The sequence below is a fragment of the Ranitomeya imitator genome, chromosome 4, assembly GCF_032444005.1.
Source record: "Ranitomeya imitator isolate aRanImi1 chromosome 4, aRanImi1.pri, whole genome shotgun sequence".
Classification (NCBI taxonomy): domain Eukaryota; kingdom Metazoa; phylum Chordata; class Amphibia; order Anura; family Dendrobatidae; genus Ranitomeya; species Ranitomeya imitator.
The window spans coordinates 324,321,990-324,342,158 of NC_091285.1; the positions used below are offsets into that span (position 1 = coordinate 324,321,990).

A 20,169-nucleotide genomic window follows, 5' to 3' on the forward strand; every position below is an offset into this window, starting at 1 on the left:
AGTCCAATTAATAACGAGTGTCCCACGACGATCTCCCCTATAGAACAGTGACATCGGGTGATGTCACTGCTCTATAGGACCTCCAGTGACACACTGACAGGAGAAAATGGCTCCTGCAGTGCATCACTGAAAGGTTACTGTAGTTCACTGGTCTCACTTTATGGCAATTGCTGCGTGGGAACTTTCTCACACAGCAATGCCAAAAGTGAGACTAGGGACTATTTTCTCACAGGGGCGTAGGAATACATTGTGAGGAATACATTGTGGAAGGATACCATCCATCATTGTATTCCTGGAGCCCCTGGAGAGCGTTCGCATCAGCTGATGCTTCTGCTCTCCACAGGAGATCGTCATGGGACACTCGTTTTAATTGGATTTCTGCGGATCAGGGAGTATAGTGTTTTTTTATTATTTTAATATTTTTTTACAGGTGACACTGGCTACGGGAATCAAAGTGACAAGTGATGGTATGTACTCTATTTTTAATGTACTGTATGTCTATATGTATGTTGTATGTGCTGTATGGATATGTTGCATGTTGTATGGTGCATGTTGCATGGTGCATGTCGTATGGTGCATGTTGCCGCATGTCGTCGCATGTTGCATGCCACCTGTCACCACATGTCGCATGTTGTTGCATGTCACCTGTTGTTGTATGTCGCATGTTGGATGTCACATGTTGCATGTTGTCGCATGTTGTATGTGCACACAGTGTAGACGAGTTCAGCTCTGCTACATCTGGATGCCTGACATCTAGATGTAGCAGAGCCGGTAGATGATCGCCAGAAATAACTCTCCAACGATCACCTACACTACAGCGTTCTCACGAACAGCTGATCAGCTGTTTGCGAGAACCAGACTAGTGACTGGAGATAAGTCCCGGTCACGTGCATGGCAGTTCTCGCAATAACATAAGTTATCGCGAGAACTGCAGTGGACGAGGGACTTCCGACGGCGGGACAGGAGAGCCGGCAGACATGCGTAGTAAGCTGCTTGTACGCAGTTTCTACGCATGTGACTAATCATTAGATGCGATTTTATCGCATCTAATGATAGTCTATGGTAAATATACGGCGCAGCGAGGGAGCATCGCCGCTTTGTAAACAAACATCCTGAGTTCTGAAAAGACATGCCGCATGTCCGTTTACGCTGGTTTTTGCAGTGCAGAAACGCTGCAGATCCGCAATTGATTTACAGTTCAATGTAAATCAATGAGAAAAAAAAAATGCTGTGCACACTTTACGGAAAATCCGCTGCGGAAACGCTGCGGTTTAAAAGAAGTAGCATGTCACTTCTTTTTTGTGAATCTGCAGCGTTTTTATACCCATTCCATTATAGAAAACCGCAGGGGTAAAAAACGCAGCAAATCCTCAAGAAAACCGCAGCAAAAAAGCACAAAAAACGCTGCGGAACCGCACAAAAAACGCGACAAATCCGCATGTGCATTTTCTGCCAGGAGAGGCAGAATCCGCACCAGAAATTCCTAAGCCTAATCCGCAAAGTGTGCACATATTTTTACACCAAAAAAAAATAGAGTACATATATCACCAGTTTAAAAAATATATAAATTTTATTAAACATATATTCTAATGACATATAACGCAAGAGTACATGAAGGAACAACAACTGAGCACTCAAAGGGAGGAGCACTGCCCCATTAGTCAGACTTGGCATAGCATATATCCATGTATATTAAGCAGCTCCATTGCTGCGGTGCCTACACATTCATATGAGGAAAAATCAGACTTGCATCAAAGGTACACGTGTTAAGAGCACCACCCAGTTCTAAAGCGCATATATGTCACATCCCCTTTGAGAAAGCCATCAAAACGCGAAACGCGCGTCAGGGGTCATAGGGCGGACCACTGTACCTCCTCGACTTACAATGGGTAAGCATGAATGCCAGTGACATATATGAGCTTTAGAACTGGGTGGTGCTCTTAACACATGTGTACCTTTGATGCAAGTCTGATTTTTCCTCATATGAATGTGTAGGCACCAGCAGCAATGGAGCTGCTTTATATACATGGATATATGCTATGCCAAGTCTGACTAATGGGGCAGTGCTCCTCCCTTTGAGTGCTCAGTTGTTGTTCCTTCATGTACTCTTGCGTTATACGTCATTAGAATATATGTTTAATAAAATTTATATATTTTTTAAACTGGTGATATATGTACTCTATTTTTTTGGTGTAAAAATAGCTGTTTGGAGTATTTCACCTGGCGATATGCCAATTGAATATAAGGGAAAGGTCCTTATAACAATATACCTTTGGCCCTAATGAATATGAAGTGCTGGATTATTTTTGTGTGTATAAAGTGTGCACATAGCCTAACACTGGCATACAGGAAGAAAGCAGCTTCACTACTACCTGGGAGTCAAGAGACATACTTACACAAAAGGGGGAAGATATGGGACATTTAATAAACACATGAACGTGTTTAATTGAACATACATACACTGAAGATGGTATTAAATACAAACGTATCCATAAAACAGATACTTAGATGTATACCGATAGCATGTTAGCGGGATCTCCATTATTAAAGGGTTTATCAGGTTCCTGGTGTTTTTACAAAGCAAGAGTAGTGCTGCAGACTATACTTTTCTTCCATAAAAACATAGGTATGAGTTATGCAGCAGCATGAGCAGCGCATAGAGAAAGTATTCTCAACTTACTGCATCTACCTTACTTTATACTGATCTGGCCAGATTTGGTTCTGAAAGCAAAGTGTCGAAAATTTCGTAACAGGTTTGTTCTCTGCCTCCATTACAAGAATGGTATGATTTTATGCAGCAGTCCATCCAGGGATGTTCACCTAAAATCAAAAAGGTATAAATAAGACATCATATATTACCAACAGCAACCTTAGAAGCAAACACAACAACAGGCAAATTTCTGACAAGTACATCAAGGTAAACATTTTACATTTTCAAAGCAACTGAGTAATGAAGGTAAAAGGACAATATGCATCTTATGTTTTGCCACTATGCACATCTGAACTAAACCTGCAATATCAGCATGTGATATTTGTTGAATAAAATACTTACTAATTTGTTGTGTTGATGGACACAATTCACTCATGATGTTGTGAAGTTTTTCTTGAAGATCTCCATCCAAAAGTATCTCAGAGGGAGAGATCTGAAAGAATTGTTCCTATGATTGCACAAGAAAGATAAAAACAAATATTTAGTAGCTAAAAACACAAGACCAATACCATCTTCATGCTAGATCACATTTAAAGGGAACCGGTCAGGCTCCTAAAGCCTCAGAAACTGCCCAAGTACTATTTAGAATATGAATATTGCTTTCTAAAAAATGCGTGATAACAAGGCAATAACACTAAGTACAAGTTTTATTAGAATTGGGGGGTTTCCAAACGCGACATGGTGCCCGCCATAGATTCAAGACAATTTTGCGTTCAAAAAGTCAATCAGCGCTCCCTTCCTTCTGAGCCCTGCCATGTGAGAGTGACTTTCCCCCACATATGGGGTACTGGCATACTCAGAAGAAATTGCACAGCAAATTTTGTGGTCCATTTTCTCCTGATATCTTTGTGAAAATAAAAGTTTGATTCCAAATTAAATTATTGTGAAAAAAGTAAAAATGTAATTTTTTTCCTTCCACATTGCTTTCATTCTTGTGAAGCACCTGAAGGGTTAATAAACTTCTTGAATGTGGTTTTGTGCACCTTGAGGGGTGCAGTTTTTAGAATGGTGTCACTTTGGGGCATTTTCTGTTATATTAACCCCCAAACTCACTTCAAATGTGAGGTGGTCCCTAAAAAATAAATAATGGTTTTGTAAAGTTTGTTGGGAAAATGAGAAATCGCTTGTCAACTTTTAACCCTTATAAGTTCTAACAAAATAAAATAATGTTTGCAAAATTGTGAATTAGACAAGTCGGAAATGTTATTTATTAACTATTTTGTGTGATATGACTGATTTAGGGGCACAAGAATTAAAAGTTTGATAATTGCAAAATTTTCAAAATTTTTGCCAAATTTCCATTTTTTTTTTCCATAAATAAACGCAAGTCTTATTGAAGAAATTTTACCACTATCATAAAGTACAATATGTAACGAAAAAATCAGTGGGATCCGTTGAAGCATTCCAGAGTTATAACCTCATAAAGTGACAGTGGTCAGAATTGGAAAAATTGTCACAAAAGAGGAATAGGGTACACCTCCATTAAGTAATATACATGTCAATATATGTACCAGGGTGACACACCGTGCCTGGAAATACAACATGAACAAAAAGCAAGAAAGACCAGACACATGAGGGGTGTGCACACCTGTTTCAATACTCAGGCCGAGAAAACAATGAAAAAATACATGGCTTTATTTGAACACTAGGACACACAAATCCATAAACAACAAAAAAGGGTGACTATCAGATTTTAGAACCGTGTATTGAACCAACAGTAGGCAAATAACAGTTAATAGTAAGCTATGACAGGATCACAAAATAGCATCTAGCAATCACCATGAGGATAGATAATAACAGATAATACATAGCAACTATAATCAAATGTCAAGCTGCCCTGTTCATGTAGACAATATGCAATATGTCCCAGTCAACCCCTATAGCAATTGAAACAGGTGTGCACAAACCTCATGTGTCTGGTCTTTCTAGAAATGTAAAAATTGGCTGGGTCATCAAGTACCAAATTGGCTCTGTCACTAAGGGGTTAAAAAATAAAGAAAGTCATACTCACGGCATGCCGCCACAAATAAGCATTTAGAGATCCAGTTTCATCTTCAAGAGTGAGCGTCATAACAAAAAGATGTGAAAAGACTTCAATGCCCAAAGCTAAATCCAACGCAGGAGAATGCATGAGAAAAAATAAAGCCGAAATATAGGGTATTTAAGCCAATATACCATGCCACATTAAGTAAACACCTATTAAATAAATACAACTGTGTAATTTTTCTTTATTAAAAGGGACAGACCATTTTTAAATGCAATAGGCCCCCTTGTAAAATTAAAAAAAATGTTATACTCCCCTCCCGCACAGGCGCCGTTTCAACGATGTCGGTACTGGGTGATCGTATGATTGATATGACATGTGACTGTTGCAGCTGATCATCAGGTGACGAAAGGCTGTAGTGCTCACATAGCACTACCATGTCATCTGGAGCAGCCATAGCTGGAATGGTGCTGGAGTGGGAGATATAATATACTCCGGATTATAGGATGCACCCCAAATTTTGAGGAGAAAAATAGGATTTTTTTTTTCTTTTAATAAAATGGTTGTGCTTCTTATAATCCATCTTATTGCTTACTGGGGTGGTGGCTGCGGTGACGCAGGGTCCCAAGGTCACTGGTGGAGGAGGCAAGAGTGGGGTAATGCTGCAGGCCGCAGGCTGGGATGAGGGAGTGTTCAGATGTGCAGAGTGGCGCAGCGGGTGTCCGGTGCTGCTTCATGTGTCCAATGCTGCTGGCCATTTTCCCGGAGCCCACAGCATAACAAAACCATGAAACTGCGAGGCTCTGGCCTTTCACAAAATGTCAGCAGGGCCCCAGCACCAACGGAGACCCCTGCAGCAGCACCGGAGAAACCCGCAGCGCCAGACTCCCGAAGCAGCACCGGACACCCCCTCATCCCAGCCTGCAGTAACGGTACCGGTAAGGTATATCTGCATTATAAGATGCACCCCCATTTTCCCCCAAATTTGGGGGGGGAAAGTGTGTCTTATAATCCGAAAACGGATATATATAGATAGATATATATTATTATTTTTATTTTACATGGGGGCGAAGGTTGGGCTGCAGCATTTAAAAAGGAGTTATGCAAGTAGTGGTTGCGGACTTATGGAGTTGGCAGAAGGAGCTAAAAATCTAAGATGACAATAATGAAAATATATAGTCCCAAAAGTTGCCATTATGGGTTCAGATCAACCGCACCTTGCAACACAATCGCACTGTACAAATGGGTTGCTTTTGCAACTGGAGCAAGCACCATCCATCTTGCCATTGATTCTGACAATTTTCAGTCTCTGTTGTCGAAAAACATCCCCACAGCACGATACTGCCACCACGTTTCACTGCGGGGATGGTGTTCTTGGTGTGATGAGCTGTGCTGGTTTGACGACAGACATAGCCTTTACCTTGGTGGCCAAAAAGTTACATTTTGGTCTCAACTAACCACATCACCTTCCTCCAAACATTTGGGGGGGGGGGGCTCCCACATGTCTTTTGAAAAACTCAAAACGAGCTTTACAATTTTTGTATGTAAGTAACGACTGTGTTCTGTGCACTCTTTCGTAAAGGCTACCCTTATGGAGTGTACAGCTTATTGAGGTCTTATGGACAGATACTCCAGTCTCTGCTTGGGAACTCTGCAGCTCCTTCAGCATTACCTTTGGTCTCTGTGCTGCCTCTTTGATTAGTGTCCTCCTTGCCCTGGTTGAAAGTTTTGGTGGGTGGCACTCTCTTGGTAGGTTTGTTTTGGTACAATATCCTTTGCGTTTGATGATAATGGATTTGATGGTGCCCCAGGTGATCATCAGTGATTGTAATATTTATTTATTTATTTTAATCCAACCCTGACTTGTACTTCTCAACAACTTTGTCCCTGACTTGTTTGAAGAACTCTTTGGTCTTCATGGTGTTGTTTGCTTAGTGGTGCCTCTTGCTTTTTGGTGTTTCAGCCTCTGTGGCCTTTCAGAAAGGTTGTGTATATATAGTAACAGACCATGTGAGAATTAGATTGCACATAGGTGGACTTCCTTTCCTTTTATGTGGTTAAGTGCTTGCACCAGAAATTTTTAAGGGCTTCATAGGAAAAGAGGTTAATACTTATGCACATGCCAAATTTTTAGCCATTTGATCCCATAAATTGAATTTTTGCCTATATTTTTCTCACTTCACTTCGTCAACTTAGACTATTTGGTGCTGATGAATGACACATGATTCGACATACAAAAATATATACGGTAAACACATGTGGTAATGTAACAAAATAGGTAAAAAGCAAAAGGGGGAATGTTAGCACTAAATAGATTTAATGAAGAAGTGCAATCGTAACCCGGGATGCACAGTGAAGAGATGTAAAACTGCAGCTAATGTGAACAATGGCGGAGAATGCAGTGAACGATTGCTAGCTCGCACTGAGTTACTAGTCACTCAGTGAGCAGCACATGAAGTAGTGTCACTCGCACACAGTAATGAAGCGGATGCTCTGCTATAGAGCTGTGTCAGTCGCACACAGTAACGAAAGATATGACGCTAGACACGATCCCTGTTAACTTCACAGAGGATCGATGCCCACTAACGGAGCAGGTAGCAGCAGTGGTCAGACAGTCAGTAACTGCACTCAAACAACTCCTCCTATGCCAGCCCTGAATCCATACAAAAAACTTCTCTCTGGAGGTGCCGGAATTCTAACGGCTAACAGCTGACCCTGAGCACATGCGGACACAGACCACACTGTTGCAAAGTACATTCACACATGAAATTAGATTGATACTAATGCACCGGTGTGCGCCTCCGAGAACCTTTTATACGTACAGCTTAAAGGCCAGTTGACCTTGCCCATGGACCAATCCGGAGCTGCCACATCACTAGAGCAGCTGACGAGTATGCTCAGTGGGGTGATTTGTGGACTTAGTCTCCAGAGTGTTAGCTCGTCGCTGACTACCACTGGTTACATAAGCTTGGCTGAAGAGCCAGCAATAACCAAACGAATAGCACGAGCCTGAACAAGACCAACGCATATGCTCAGCAGCACCTGCAGCGGTCAAAGCAGAATGGGAGACCGCAGATGCAGGCAAGGCTTGGGATCTACCATGTGCAGTGGTAGAATCCCGGCACCTAACATTACTCCCCCAGCTAGCATCCCCCCCGGCATGTTCACCAAGCTCGAATGGAGCAATAAGCTGGAGAGCACGAATGTGCTCCAAAGATTCCCAGGTCCTATCCTCTGGCCCATGACCCTTCCAGTCCACCCCAAAAAAATTTTTTACCACGCACCTTGGACACGACAATGGCATTAACTTCAAAGTCATCAGAGGATGTGCCCAAACTCCTAGCAGGAGTCCCATAAGACTGAGACATATATACGGGCTTTAACAAAGACATGGAAGATGTATGTAATGTTCATATGTGGTGGAAGGCTGAGACGATATACTACAGGATTCACCAGATTGGGGGGAGCAAATTTAGTGGACTCTACTCTCAGCTTAATGTTCCAAGCTGACAGCCACAATAAATCGCCAGGGGCAAAGCCCGGAGAAGGACAACGACATGTGTCGGCGGAGACCCTCATTCTCTCTTTGGAAACCTTTATGGCTTCCTGCGTGTGATCCCAGATGTCACAAGCCTCCACTGCCCATTCCACCACCCTATGGTCCGAAGATGAGCTGGGCATGGGCACGGGTACACGCGGATGCTGACCGAAGTTTAATAGAAATGGCGTCTGACCCGTAGAGTCAGAGACGGCATTATTAAGAGCAAACTCTGTCCAAGGCAGCAAAGACGACCAGTCGTCATGCCTGGCAGACACAAAATGTCGTAAGAATGTGATCAGAGCCTGGTTGGCCCTCTCCACCAGCTCATTCGTCTCGGAATGGTATGCAGAGAAGAGATTACGCTCAATACTAAGCAGCTAACAAAGCTCTCTCCAGAACCGAGACGCGAACTGGGGACCACAGTCACTGACAATCTTGTCAGGCATCCATTGAAGGCGGAAAATATGTTTCATAAATAATACCGCCAAGGCCCGCGCAGATGGCACGTGCGGAAGAGGGACCAGATGAACCATCTTGGAGAAATGGTCGGTGACCACCCAAATATTCCTGTTGCAGGAGTTAGGTAGATCCACAATAAAATCCATTCCAACCATCTCCCAGTGCCTATCTGTAATGGGAAGGAGATGCAGCAAGCCTGTGGGGGTCTCTGCCTAGAAGGCCAATTTCTGGCACACGAGACACAAGCTTGAACTTAGTCCATTACATCACGCGCCATCCGAGGCCACCAATAAGACCTCACCAGAAGCGCAGAGGTCCTCTTTGCGCCAAAATGCCCACCCAGCTTGGAAGTGTGTGACCAAAAGAGTACCTCTGGCTGCAAGTTAGATGGTACATAGGATTTGCCCGGAGGCACCACCGTTCAGAGACTCTCCGTACGGACAATTAGCCGAGGCTCATCTCCCTCTTCGGATGACACTACAGAGCGTGACAGGGCATCAGCAAGTAAATTCTTCTCCCCAGAGAAAAAATGGATAGTGAAGTTAAATCTGGAGAAGAATAAGGACCACCTGGCCTAGCAAGAATATAGAGCAGATTCTTGTGATCTGTGAAGATCAAGAAGGTGTCTCCATTCCGAGAAGGCCAATTTTATGGCCAATAATTCCCTGTCCCTGTGAGAAGGTCTTATATAAAAAGAAAGAGCGATGTTTCCAACCTTGCGTATCCTTTTGGTACAGGACTGCTCCTGCACCGACGGAAGTGGCATCCACTTCTGGGATAAAGGGCTTATCCACAGCGGGCCGATGTAGCACTGGCGCCCTACCTAAGTGGGACTTTAATGGAAGTGCAGGCCTTAGAAACCTCCTCGGACTACTACTTAGGGTTAGCTCCCTTCTCGGTGAGGGCTACCAATGGAGCTGCTAGGGTAGAAAAGTGGGGAATGAACTGGCGGTAATAGTTGATAAATTCCATGAAGCACTGCACTGTTTTAAGGGAATATGGTTCCTGCCAATTCATCACCGATTCTAGCTCGGCAGAGTCCACTGCCAAGCCCTGGGTGGAAATAATATACCCTAGAAACAGTAGGGACTCCTGCTCAAACGCACACTTTTTTAATTTGGCGTAAAGGGAATTGGCACGTAAGAGCTCGAAGACCCTACAGACATCTTTTCGGTGAGTGCCAGGGGAATGGATAAGGATGTCATCCAGATACACCACTACAGAAGTGGATAACAGCTCCCAAAAGATGTCGTTAACGAAATACTGGAAGACTGCGGGAGCATTACAGAGACCAAACGGCATCACTAAGTACCCATAATGACCATCCCGAGTATTAAATGCAGTCTTACATTCGTCCCCTTCTCGTATGCAAATTAAATTATAGGCCTCACGTAGATCTAATTTAGTGAAAATCCTAGCACCCCTTAGCCTATCGAAGAGCTCAGAGATGAGTGGCAAAGGGTATTTATTTTTGATGGTAATGGCATTCAAACCCCTATAGTCTATGCAAGGACGAAGTTCTCCGCTCTTCTTCTGGACAAAGAACCCAGCCCCCGCAGGAGACACTGACTTCCTAATAAACCCTCTCACCAGGTTCTCCCTGATATATTTCAATATAGCCTCAGTCTCCGGGAGAGACAACGGGTAAGCACGCCCTCGAAGAGGCTCTGCCCCCGGAATGAGGTCAATATGGAAATCATAGAGACAATGGGGTGGAAGAGTCTCCGCAGCCTTTTTCAACAAGACGTCTGCATATTGCCAATAGTGCTTAGGAAGAGCAGTTATGTCTGAAGGGATCTCAGACAACCCAAGCTCTACAAGCAGCCTAAGGCACTGTGCCTCGCATGACCTACTCCATCCCAATATGCTCCCACTTGTCCAATCTATATGAGGTGAATGACGGCGCAACCAGGGTATGCCCAACAGTACCTCATCTATGCCCTCAGAAAGCACCATAAACGAGATCTTCTCCTGATGCTCAGGGGGCACCTTAAGGGTAAGGGGTATCGGCTGATGTGTTATTTGATTGGGGAGTGCGGACCCATTAACTACGCGAACGGTGACAGGGCTATAGAGCCGGACCAAAGTAATGGTGTGCCGCAAAACAAAGGCAGAAGACACAAAATGGCCCTCAGCTCCAGAATCCACAGAGGCCTCTGCAGAGAGGGTAGTTAGCCCATAGGATAAGGATACCTTAAAGGTTATCTTAGAGGACATATCTGCCGTTTCTAAAGAACCTCCCCTGACAGCCACCGGACGTGGTTGTCTCTCAGAACGTCTGGGACACTTATTAATGTAGTGTCCAGCCTGCCTGCAAACAAAACAGGTCGGTTGGACGCGCACTGGACATGATTTAGATTTCGGCCCAGATACCCCCATGGACTCCACAGGCTCGCTAGTATAAGCCGGAGATTCCAAAGGATTGGAAAAATTAGGAGCTAACCGAGTCCTTTGCCTACACTTAGCTCGCTCCTATCTTCATTTGGCATGCCGAAGATCAATGTGAGTGGACACCATAATTAAGTTCTCCAGTTTGATAAGTATCTCCCTAGTGGCCAGTGCATCTTTTACATGGTCAGCTAGGCCCCTCCAAATTACGGGGGATAAGGACCTTATCCGACCACTCCAGCTCGGTTGGTAAGGTCCGACACTGGATGGCGAACTGGCTGACCAAGGAAGAGCCTTGAGTCAACCCCAAGAGTTGGAGCGTGGTGTCAGGAGTCACTAGGGGACCCAGAAAGACCTGTTTCAGAGCGACCAGAGAACGAGAACCCCATGAATCAGCTGGCCATTATGCTCCCACAGCGGCATATCCCACTCCAATCGCCCTGCCCGTCAATAGTGATATTACAAATCCCACTTTGGCCCCTTCAGATGGGAAATGTGAGGCACACTGGTTCACGAATCCACTGCAAGCCTATCATCCGAGAACTTATCGGGGGGGGGGGGGGGGCACGTGAGAAAGACGGGAAAGGTGTTGTTGCAGTGACCCTGGTAGCAGCCTCACTGGCTGCTCGTGCCGCAATCAAAGTCAAATCTACTGCTGAAGTTGTCCGCTCAAGAACGAACCTGCCCTCCAGCTGCTGGATGTACCGCTGTAGTTGCTGCTCATCCGCCATTGCAAGCCAGACCCTGGCGCTAGTATACTGTTAGGGTTGGTGGACTGCACTAAATAGATTTAATGAGGAAGTGCAATCGCAACCCGGAGTTCACCGTGCAGAGACGTAAAACTGCAGCTAATGTGAACAATGGCTGAGAATGCAGTGAACGATTGCTAGCTCGCACTGAGTTACAAGTCACTCAGTGATCAGCACGCGTGGTGTCACTCGCACACAGTAACAAAGCTGATGCTCAGCAGTAGAGCTGTGTCACTTGCACACAGTAACGAAAAATGACGCTAGACACGATCCCTGTTAACTTCACAGAGGATCGAAGCCCACCAACGAGCAGGTAACAGCAGTGGTCAGACAATCAGTAACTGCACTCAAACAACTCTCTAGAGGTACCAGAATTTTAGTGGCTGTACGCCAGCCCTGAATCCATACGAACAAACTCCTCTCTGGAGGTGTCGGAATTCTATCGGCTAACAGCTGACCCTGAGCACATGTGGACACAGACCACACCGTTGCAAAGTACATGCACACATGAAACTAGATTGATACTAGCGCAATGGCGTGCGCCTCTGAGAACCTTTTATACAGTATGTACAGCTTAAGTCCAGTCAGATTGGACCTTGGCCGTGGACCAATCCGGAGCTGCCACATCACTAGAGCAGCTGAAGAGCGACCATCAATGAGACATCGCCACATGACAAGCATGCTCAGTGGGGTGATTTGTGGATTTAGTCTCCAGAGTGTTCGCTCGTCGCTGACTAAAGCTGGTTACCATATGCTTGGCTGAAGAGCCAGCAGTAACCAGACGAATAGCACGAGTCTGAGCAAGACGCTGGGACCGACGTTTATGCTCAGCAGCACCAGCAGCGGTCAAAGCAGAATTGGAGACCACAGATGCAGGCAAGGCTTGGGATCTACCCTGTGCAGCGGGAGAATTCCAGAGCCTAACAGGGGGTGAATGCTTTTGTAAGCCACTGTATATTGTAGTTGAATCCACAGGCCATACGTACCCATTGACAAAGCAAGTTTATTTTTTTGCAGAACAATTGGAGATATAAATGAAATATTCATTTTGCCATATAATTTACAGAAAAATTGGAAATAAAAGCACCTTCCAGTGTGTGCGCACAACCGCTAAGGAGTTAAGTGCATCTTTTGAAATCATTTCTTCAAGAAGGTTCATAACAATAGACCATTGGCTGAACAATGTGTATTGGTTTCTACAAGTAGGCCTCTATTTAGACACATATGGACTGTGATTTCTGGACTGACTGTGGGTTTCCTGACTAAACTAGGAGGATCATAGACCTGCGGACAGTGTGGGAACTGCGATTAACACACAGACCATGAAACTCGAGCACCTGAATTCCACATGTGTCAAGATAAATAGGGTACTGCAGCTAGACTGGCTCAGTGGCCAAAAAATAAACTCTATATCCGCAGGGGTCTGATGGGGAATAGGAGGCGTAAAATATTCAAGAGCATTAGCGGTAGAACAAAATCCTTGTAAAACTTTTATTGGTCAGAAAGTAAACAACTGAGAAGTGCATTTAGTGTAAGAGAATATGTGATGAGAGTGCCAGCGACATCCAGCCAACGCTGTGTTTTATGCATTATTAAATGGGTTCTCTGGGATTTAACAAGCAACCTTAGTAGAATTGAGGACAGGATGTACGGTTTGTAAGGCGTGTTGTGCAGTCCCCAAGAGCAGAGTTGAGGGGGCCCTGGCTGCAGACTATGCTGCTTGGTTACTTACATGGCATCAGGACAGGTGATGCAGATTGGAATAAATAAACTTGGTGATACCCGGGGAAGCAGCCCCTAAAAGTGTTACACTTCGTATTATACTAAGTGCTACAAGCTTCTTTCACATAAATGAGAGTTTCTCTGGTCACTAGATTAAATAATTTGTGGTTGGCTATGCAGTAGACAGTAATACATTAATGGTAAACTGAATTTTTTATCTGCATTTTCCTATTTTGAATTTCATCATGACTCAAATAAAAATAATTTCTGACTTGTTTACCTTTGGCTATTTCTTTAGCATCCCATCCTCCTTCTGGCGATAGGGATTTTAGCTCCTCTAAAGACCTGATGTTAGAACACGTGATGCACCTATAAGGGGAAAAGACGCACTTGGCAAAGACTGACAAAGTAATATTACAACACAATTCTTTCTTCAACGATCAGTAATAGACTGAGTGCAAATTAATATATACACAAACAAGCAGTTTTCATCATCAAGATCAACCTACCCATACAGCCACTTGTTTCCTTGAATAATAAATGGAGCCGTGAGATCTACTTCCAAGTGCTCTTCCTTTGATTTCACAGGTATTATAGTGTTAAAATGCCTTGACAGTTTACAGAGCTCCTTGTAAGATCCACCTAGAACAAGCACAAGGATAGTCTGTATGTAAATGCCAGATGTATATAGTTCCTAAAGAGAACCTGTCACTTTCCGTTTTTTTCTTCGAAATATAGCCATGGCGGTCACAAATAGACAATTGATCCTGTCATTCTGAGCTGTCCAGATTCGGCTAGCAAACTCCAACGTTAGTACAGGAAAAAAAATAACGTGCTAAAAATGTTTAGATTAAAGCAATTAGTTTGCTGTGTCTTAAAGGAAATGTGAACTACTGGACAAGCCGAACTTAATTAATTTAGGACCCTAATTAAACTAAAAACAGTGTGAAAAACAAGCCCTCATACGGCTATGTGGAAGCTATGGCTCTTGAAAGAAGGGATGCAGAAAACGCAAAACCAGAAAAGCGCTAGGAGGGGATGGGGTTAAAAAGTAACTAAACTTTTTATTTATTTTTTTTTGTGAATTATTTGTCAGCTTTTGCAAAGTTCAATCTTTGTAATGTACCCCACTACCTTATCTGTCAAACTGAATGGTGAAAAGGCTGTTTCGCCTGCCTAGTTCATGCCCTTGTGGTAGCTGTTTTGAACTACAGGTTGAGCAAATATCCATAACCCAATGTCCTCTTCCCCCATGCTCAAACAGGGAGAGCATTTGTATACAAAGCCTGTGCATGGGGAGCAAGGAACTATAGATATCGGATAGATCTGCAGTTCAAAACAGCTTCTCCAATTGCATAATGATTGCAGGACTAATGGCCTAAAAGCCGTGCTGCTGGATAAAAATTAAGGATGAAGAAAGCTAAGGACCCAGGAGAAAAGAGGTTTTATTTGTCTATGCGTTTCGAAGTAGGACTCTGATATGGCGCTCCTTCCCTTCTGAGCTTTGCACTGTACCTGAAAAGAATTTTTTGACCACATATGGGGTGTTGTGCTCAGGAGTAATTGCGTTAGCAAATTGTGTGGTCCATTTTCTCCAATTAGCCCTCTTGAAAATTAAAATTGGGGCTAAAACAACAATTTAGTGGAAAAAAGCCCAATATTATACAATTCTATAATGCTCACTAAACCCCTATACAAATTCTTCAAGAAATGTAGCTTCCAAAATGGGGACACTTGTGGAGATTTCTGCCGTTTTGAAACCTTGGCGGCTCTCCAAAATCTACATGGTGTCCACAATCTATTCCAGACAACTTTGCACTCCTAAAAATCAAATAGCGCTCCTTCCCTGCGTCCAAACATGACTTTCTGAGCACATATACAGTATTGGCGTACACAGAAAAAATTGCACAAGAAAAACTACGTGGTCCATTTTGTTCTGTTACTGTTGTGAAAATGAAAAATGTGGGGCTAAAATGACATTTTGGGGAATTTTTTTATTTTTACGGTCCAATGTTTTCAAATTCTGTATTGCACCTGGAAATTCCTTGAGGGATGTAGTGTCCAAAATTGAGTCACTTGTAGAGGGTCTCCCCTGTTTAGGCCAAGGATATGAAACTCAAATACACAGAAGTCCACGATCGAAAGCTTTTACAAAGTTGCGTTCCAACCTTGATGTTTAGTAAAAATAACGTCTACGATTGATAATATTTTTCCTTATCATCAAATATAACGATTAACTTTGTTAAATGGAAACAGACTTAAAAAGGTTGTCTTATGAACAAAGTACATTTTAATTATTCAAGAAAAGAGGAGGGGGGAGAGGGAAGGTTAGGAGCTTGACACGCTGAGACATGCATCTGTAAACCGTTGCAAATAAATATAGCTGGTGGGTGCAGTACCTGCTGGTGATTTCAGCTGAAGTAGAAGAAAGGAAAGGGGAATATCCAGCACGTCCATCCAGTGTAAGTAAAATATCCAAGATTTATTGAAACATTTTAAAAAACAATATTAAAAAAAGAGAGAGACTCTCTCTCTTTTTTAATATTGTTTTTTAAAATGTTTCAATAAATTTGGGATATTTTACTTACACTGGATGGACGTGCTGGATATTCCCTTTTTCTTTCTTCTACATTTTAAGTAATAGATCTTTGAATAAAATATTGGAATAATGACCCCAAGAAATTAGGACTATTCACAACTTGAACAGTTTTAGGCGCTCCCTCAAAACACATCTGTTCAAAATGGCCTATCACGTTCCCTAATCAAAGTCATTTTATGTGGGTGTATGTGTAGCCCATTCACCATCTAAGGCTAGGGTCACATTGCGTTAGTGCAATCCGTTTAGCGCTAGCGCTAGCGGATTGCGCTAACGCAGTGTTTTCTATGGGGCTGCGGTCGGGGTCACGGTAACGTCCCCGCTCTCGCAGATCCCCGATCTGCGAGAGCGGGGAACGGACCGCGGGCGCGCCTCGGACGCTGCAAGCAGCGTCCGCGGCGCGCCAGGAATCACCGGCGCGTCGCTAGCGCGTGCCGAACATGGCACGCGCTAGTGAAGCGCGTTCCCATTAGCGTGAATGGGCGCGTTAACGGCCGCGTTGCACGGCGTTAATTTCGCCGTGCAACGCTGTCCGTTTAACGCGGTCCCATAACGCAATGGGAACCCAGCCTAAGAATAACCCTCCATCAAACTTCACCGCACCCAACAGCACCACAAATACTGGCTGGTGACCAGCTCATACGGCCTTTATCCCCCACTCCCTGAAGATGGCTGGACCATCACTGTAAATACACACCTGTACTTGTATCTCCCTCAACTCCTGCGCACTGCAGTACTTTGCTCTGCCCTCAACAGTGCAGATAAAGTACTCCTGCGCCGGAGACGCAGCGTGAAGACAAGAAGAGGACGTCATCGTAAGAAGATAAGAGGTGCTGGACCCGTATCGCGACGCCCATCGGACCAGAACCACAGTGGGACCGCCCCTGGGTGAGTATAATTTAACCTGTTTTTCTTACCTTTCAGGTTACATCGGGGGCTTATCTACAGTTGAGTGCCAAGTTTGTTTCTTATATAACTTCTTTTTTATGTATTTTTTTTATATGGTGAAAAAAAATCCAAAGTTTGTTAAATAAAAAAAGCATAATTTTCCCAAGACCCGTAGCCTCTCCGTTTTTCGTGATCTGGGGCTGGGTTAGGACTTCTTTTTTGCGTACAGAGCTGTCGTTTTTAATTATACCATTTTGGTGTAGATACGATCTTTTGATCGTCTGTTAATGCATTTTAACCCCTTTCTGCCATTGGATGGAATAGTATGTCCGATGGCAGAATCCCCCCTGCTTTTATGTGAGCTTCGGTGGTGAGCCCGCATCAAAGCCGGGACATGTCAGCTGTTTTGACAACTCTGACAGCGGCATTTAACAAGCGCTCACGGCCATCCGGCCAGAAATGAGCGCACTGTTGACCCCTGTCACATGATGGGGGGGTCATCGGTGCATCGGCATAACAACCAGAGGTCTCCTGCAGACATCTATGGTTGTCGATGCCGGATTAATATGAACGCCACCCTGTGGTCGGTGCTCATAGCAATGCTGTACTTCTACTACATAGGAGCGATCTGAGCATCACCTCTATGTAGCAGAGGCAATAGAGTTGTGGCAGCTTCTAGCCTTGGAGGCTATTGAAGGATGCCAAAATAAAAAAAAAATGTTTTTAAAAATATGAAAAAAATAAAAAAACAAATATAAAAAGAATTAATCACCCCCCTTTCACCCCATCTACTATATAATTGTCTAAGGGTCACTTCCGTCTGTCTGTCTGTCTTTCTTTCTGTCACGGATATTCATTGGTCGCGGCCTCTGTCTGTCATGGAATCCAAGTCACTGATTGGTCGTGGGCGTTTTGCCACGACCAATCAGCGACAGGCGCAGTCCGGCGGCAACATGTCCTCTCCTTCCTCCGCGCAGTCAGTGCCCGCTCCGTACTCCCCTCCAGTCAGCGCTCACACAGGGTTAATGGCAGCGCTAATGGACCGCGTTATACCGTGGTGTAACGCACTCCATTAATGCTGCTATTAACCCTGTGTGACCAACTTTTTTACTATTGATGCTGCATATGCAACATCAATAGTAAAAATATCTAATGTTAAAAATAATAAAAAAAAATATATATATATCATATACTCACCTTCCGGCGCCTTGTCTGCTCCTCGCGACGCTCCGGTAACCGGTCCATGCATTGCGATCTCGCGAGATGATGACGTAGCGGTCTCGTGAGACCACTACGTCATCATCTCGCGAGACCGCAATGCGCTCTTGAGACCGGAGCACGCAAGGAGCGTCGGTAAACGCTTCCTGGATCCAGGGGCCAAAGGAGGGTGAGTATATAACTATTTTTTATTTTAATTCTTTTTTATTTTTTAAAAGGGATATGATGCCCACATTGCTATATACTACGCGGGCTGGGCAATGTACTACGCGCGCTGGGCAATGTACTACGCGCGCTGGGCAATGTACTACGCGGGCTGGGCAATGTACTACGCGGGCTGGGCAATGTACTACGCGGGCTGGGCAATGTACTACGCGGGCTGGGCAATGTACTACGCGGGCTGGGCAATGTACTACGCGGGCTGGGCAATGTACTACGTGGCTGGGCAATATACTACGTGGCTGGGCAATATACTACGTGGCTGGGCAATATACTACGTGGCTGGGCAATATACTACCTGGCTGGGCAATATACTACCTGACTGGGCAATATACTACGTGGCTGTGCAATATACTACGTGGCTGGGCTATATACTACGTGGTTGGGCAATATACTACGTGGCTGGGCTATATACTACGTGGTTGGGCAATATACTACATGACTGGGCAATATACTACGTGGCTGGGCAATATACTACGTGGCTGGTCAATATACTACGTGACTGGGCAATATACTACGTGGCTGGGCAATATACTACGTGGCTGGGCAATATACTACGTGGCTGGGCAATATACTACGTGGCTGGGCAATATACTACGTGGTTGGGCAATATACTACATGAGATGTGCAATATACTACGTGGCTGGGCAATATACTACGTGACTGGGCAATATACTACGTGGTTGGGCAATATACTACGTGGCTGGGCAATATACTACGTGACTGGGCAATATACTACGTGGCTGGGCAATATACTACGTGGTTGGGCAATATACTACGTGGCTGGGCAATATACTTCGTGGCTGGGCAATATACTACGTGACTGGGCAATATACTACGTGGTTGGGCAATATACTACGTGGCTGGGCAATATACTACATGGGCTGTGCAATATACTACGTGGACATGCATATTCTAGAATGCGTTAGAATCAGGCCACCATCTAGTTCAAAATAAAACAATAATGAAAAAAAAAAAAAAAAAAATCAAACCTACACATTTTTGGTATCGCCGTGTTCAGAATCACGTAATCTATCAATAAAAAAAGGATTAACCTGATTGCTAAAGGGTGTAGTGAGAAAAAAAAAGTCAAAACGCCAATTACGTTTTTTTGGTCGCCGAGACATTGAATTAAAATGCAATAACGGGCGATCAAAAGAACGTATCTGTACCAAAATGGTCCCCACAGATCCATTGCTGCGATGCAGTGGCCTCTGGAAAAATGGCCGCCGGGGGCGGCACATGCTCAGATTCAGATCTTGGCAACAAGATCTTGGAACGAGATCTGAATCTGAGCATGCGCCTCCCCGGTGGCCATTTTCCCGGAGACACCGCATCGCAGCAATGGATCTGTGGGGGCCTCCGGACTTTCAGAAAATGCCGGCAGATCACCCCCGCACCACCAAGCGCCACAGAGCGCGACCGCCGCACCAGCCTGGGAAGGGAGGCTGCATCGCCCTGCAGCGTCGGACCGGGACCACCGCCACAGTATTTTGTAAGTATGTTGCGACTATAAGACGCACCCCCTATTTTCCCAAAAAAAATTTGGGGAAAAAAGTTTGTCTTAAAGTCCGGAAAATAAGGTATATGATATAATCCCAGTTATGCAAAGAATGCGCAAAGCTGATTTAGAGAATAATATAACAAAATATTGGCAGTGGCACTATACAGAATATACAACAATCTATTAAAGGC

General features: G+C 44.3%; 1 protein-coding gene across 3 annotated transcripts in view; it reads right to left on the minus strand.

Moving 5' to 3' along the window:
- Positions 1–2,406: 2,406 nt before the first annotated feature.
- The window catches only part of POT1 (protection of telomeres 1), a 93,409-nt gene continuing 75,646 nt past the window's right edge, over positions 2,407–20,169 (minus strand). For 2 of the 3 annotated variants that reach the window (XM_069764912.1, XM_069764910.1), the window contains exons 11-15: positions 14,063–14,195; positions 13,834–13,922; positions 4,722–4,816; positions 3,053–3,158; positions 2,407–2,820 (exon numbers count right to left, since the gene is read on the minus strand). In XM_069764912.1, the coding sequence (XP_069621013.1) occupies positions 2,696–2,820; positions 3,053–3,158; positions 4,722–4,816; positions 13,834–13,922; positions 14,063–14,195 (548 nt within the window). In that variant the 3' untranslated portion in view covers positions 2,407–2,695. Of the gene's footprint in view, positions 2,821–3,052; positions 3,159–4,721; positions 5,165–13,833; positions 13,923–14,062; positions 14,196–20,169 lie in introns of all 3 variants that reach the window. The other variant, XR_011320740.1, reaches the window with a different exon arrangement.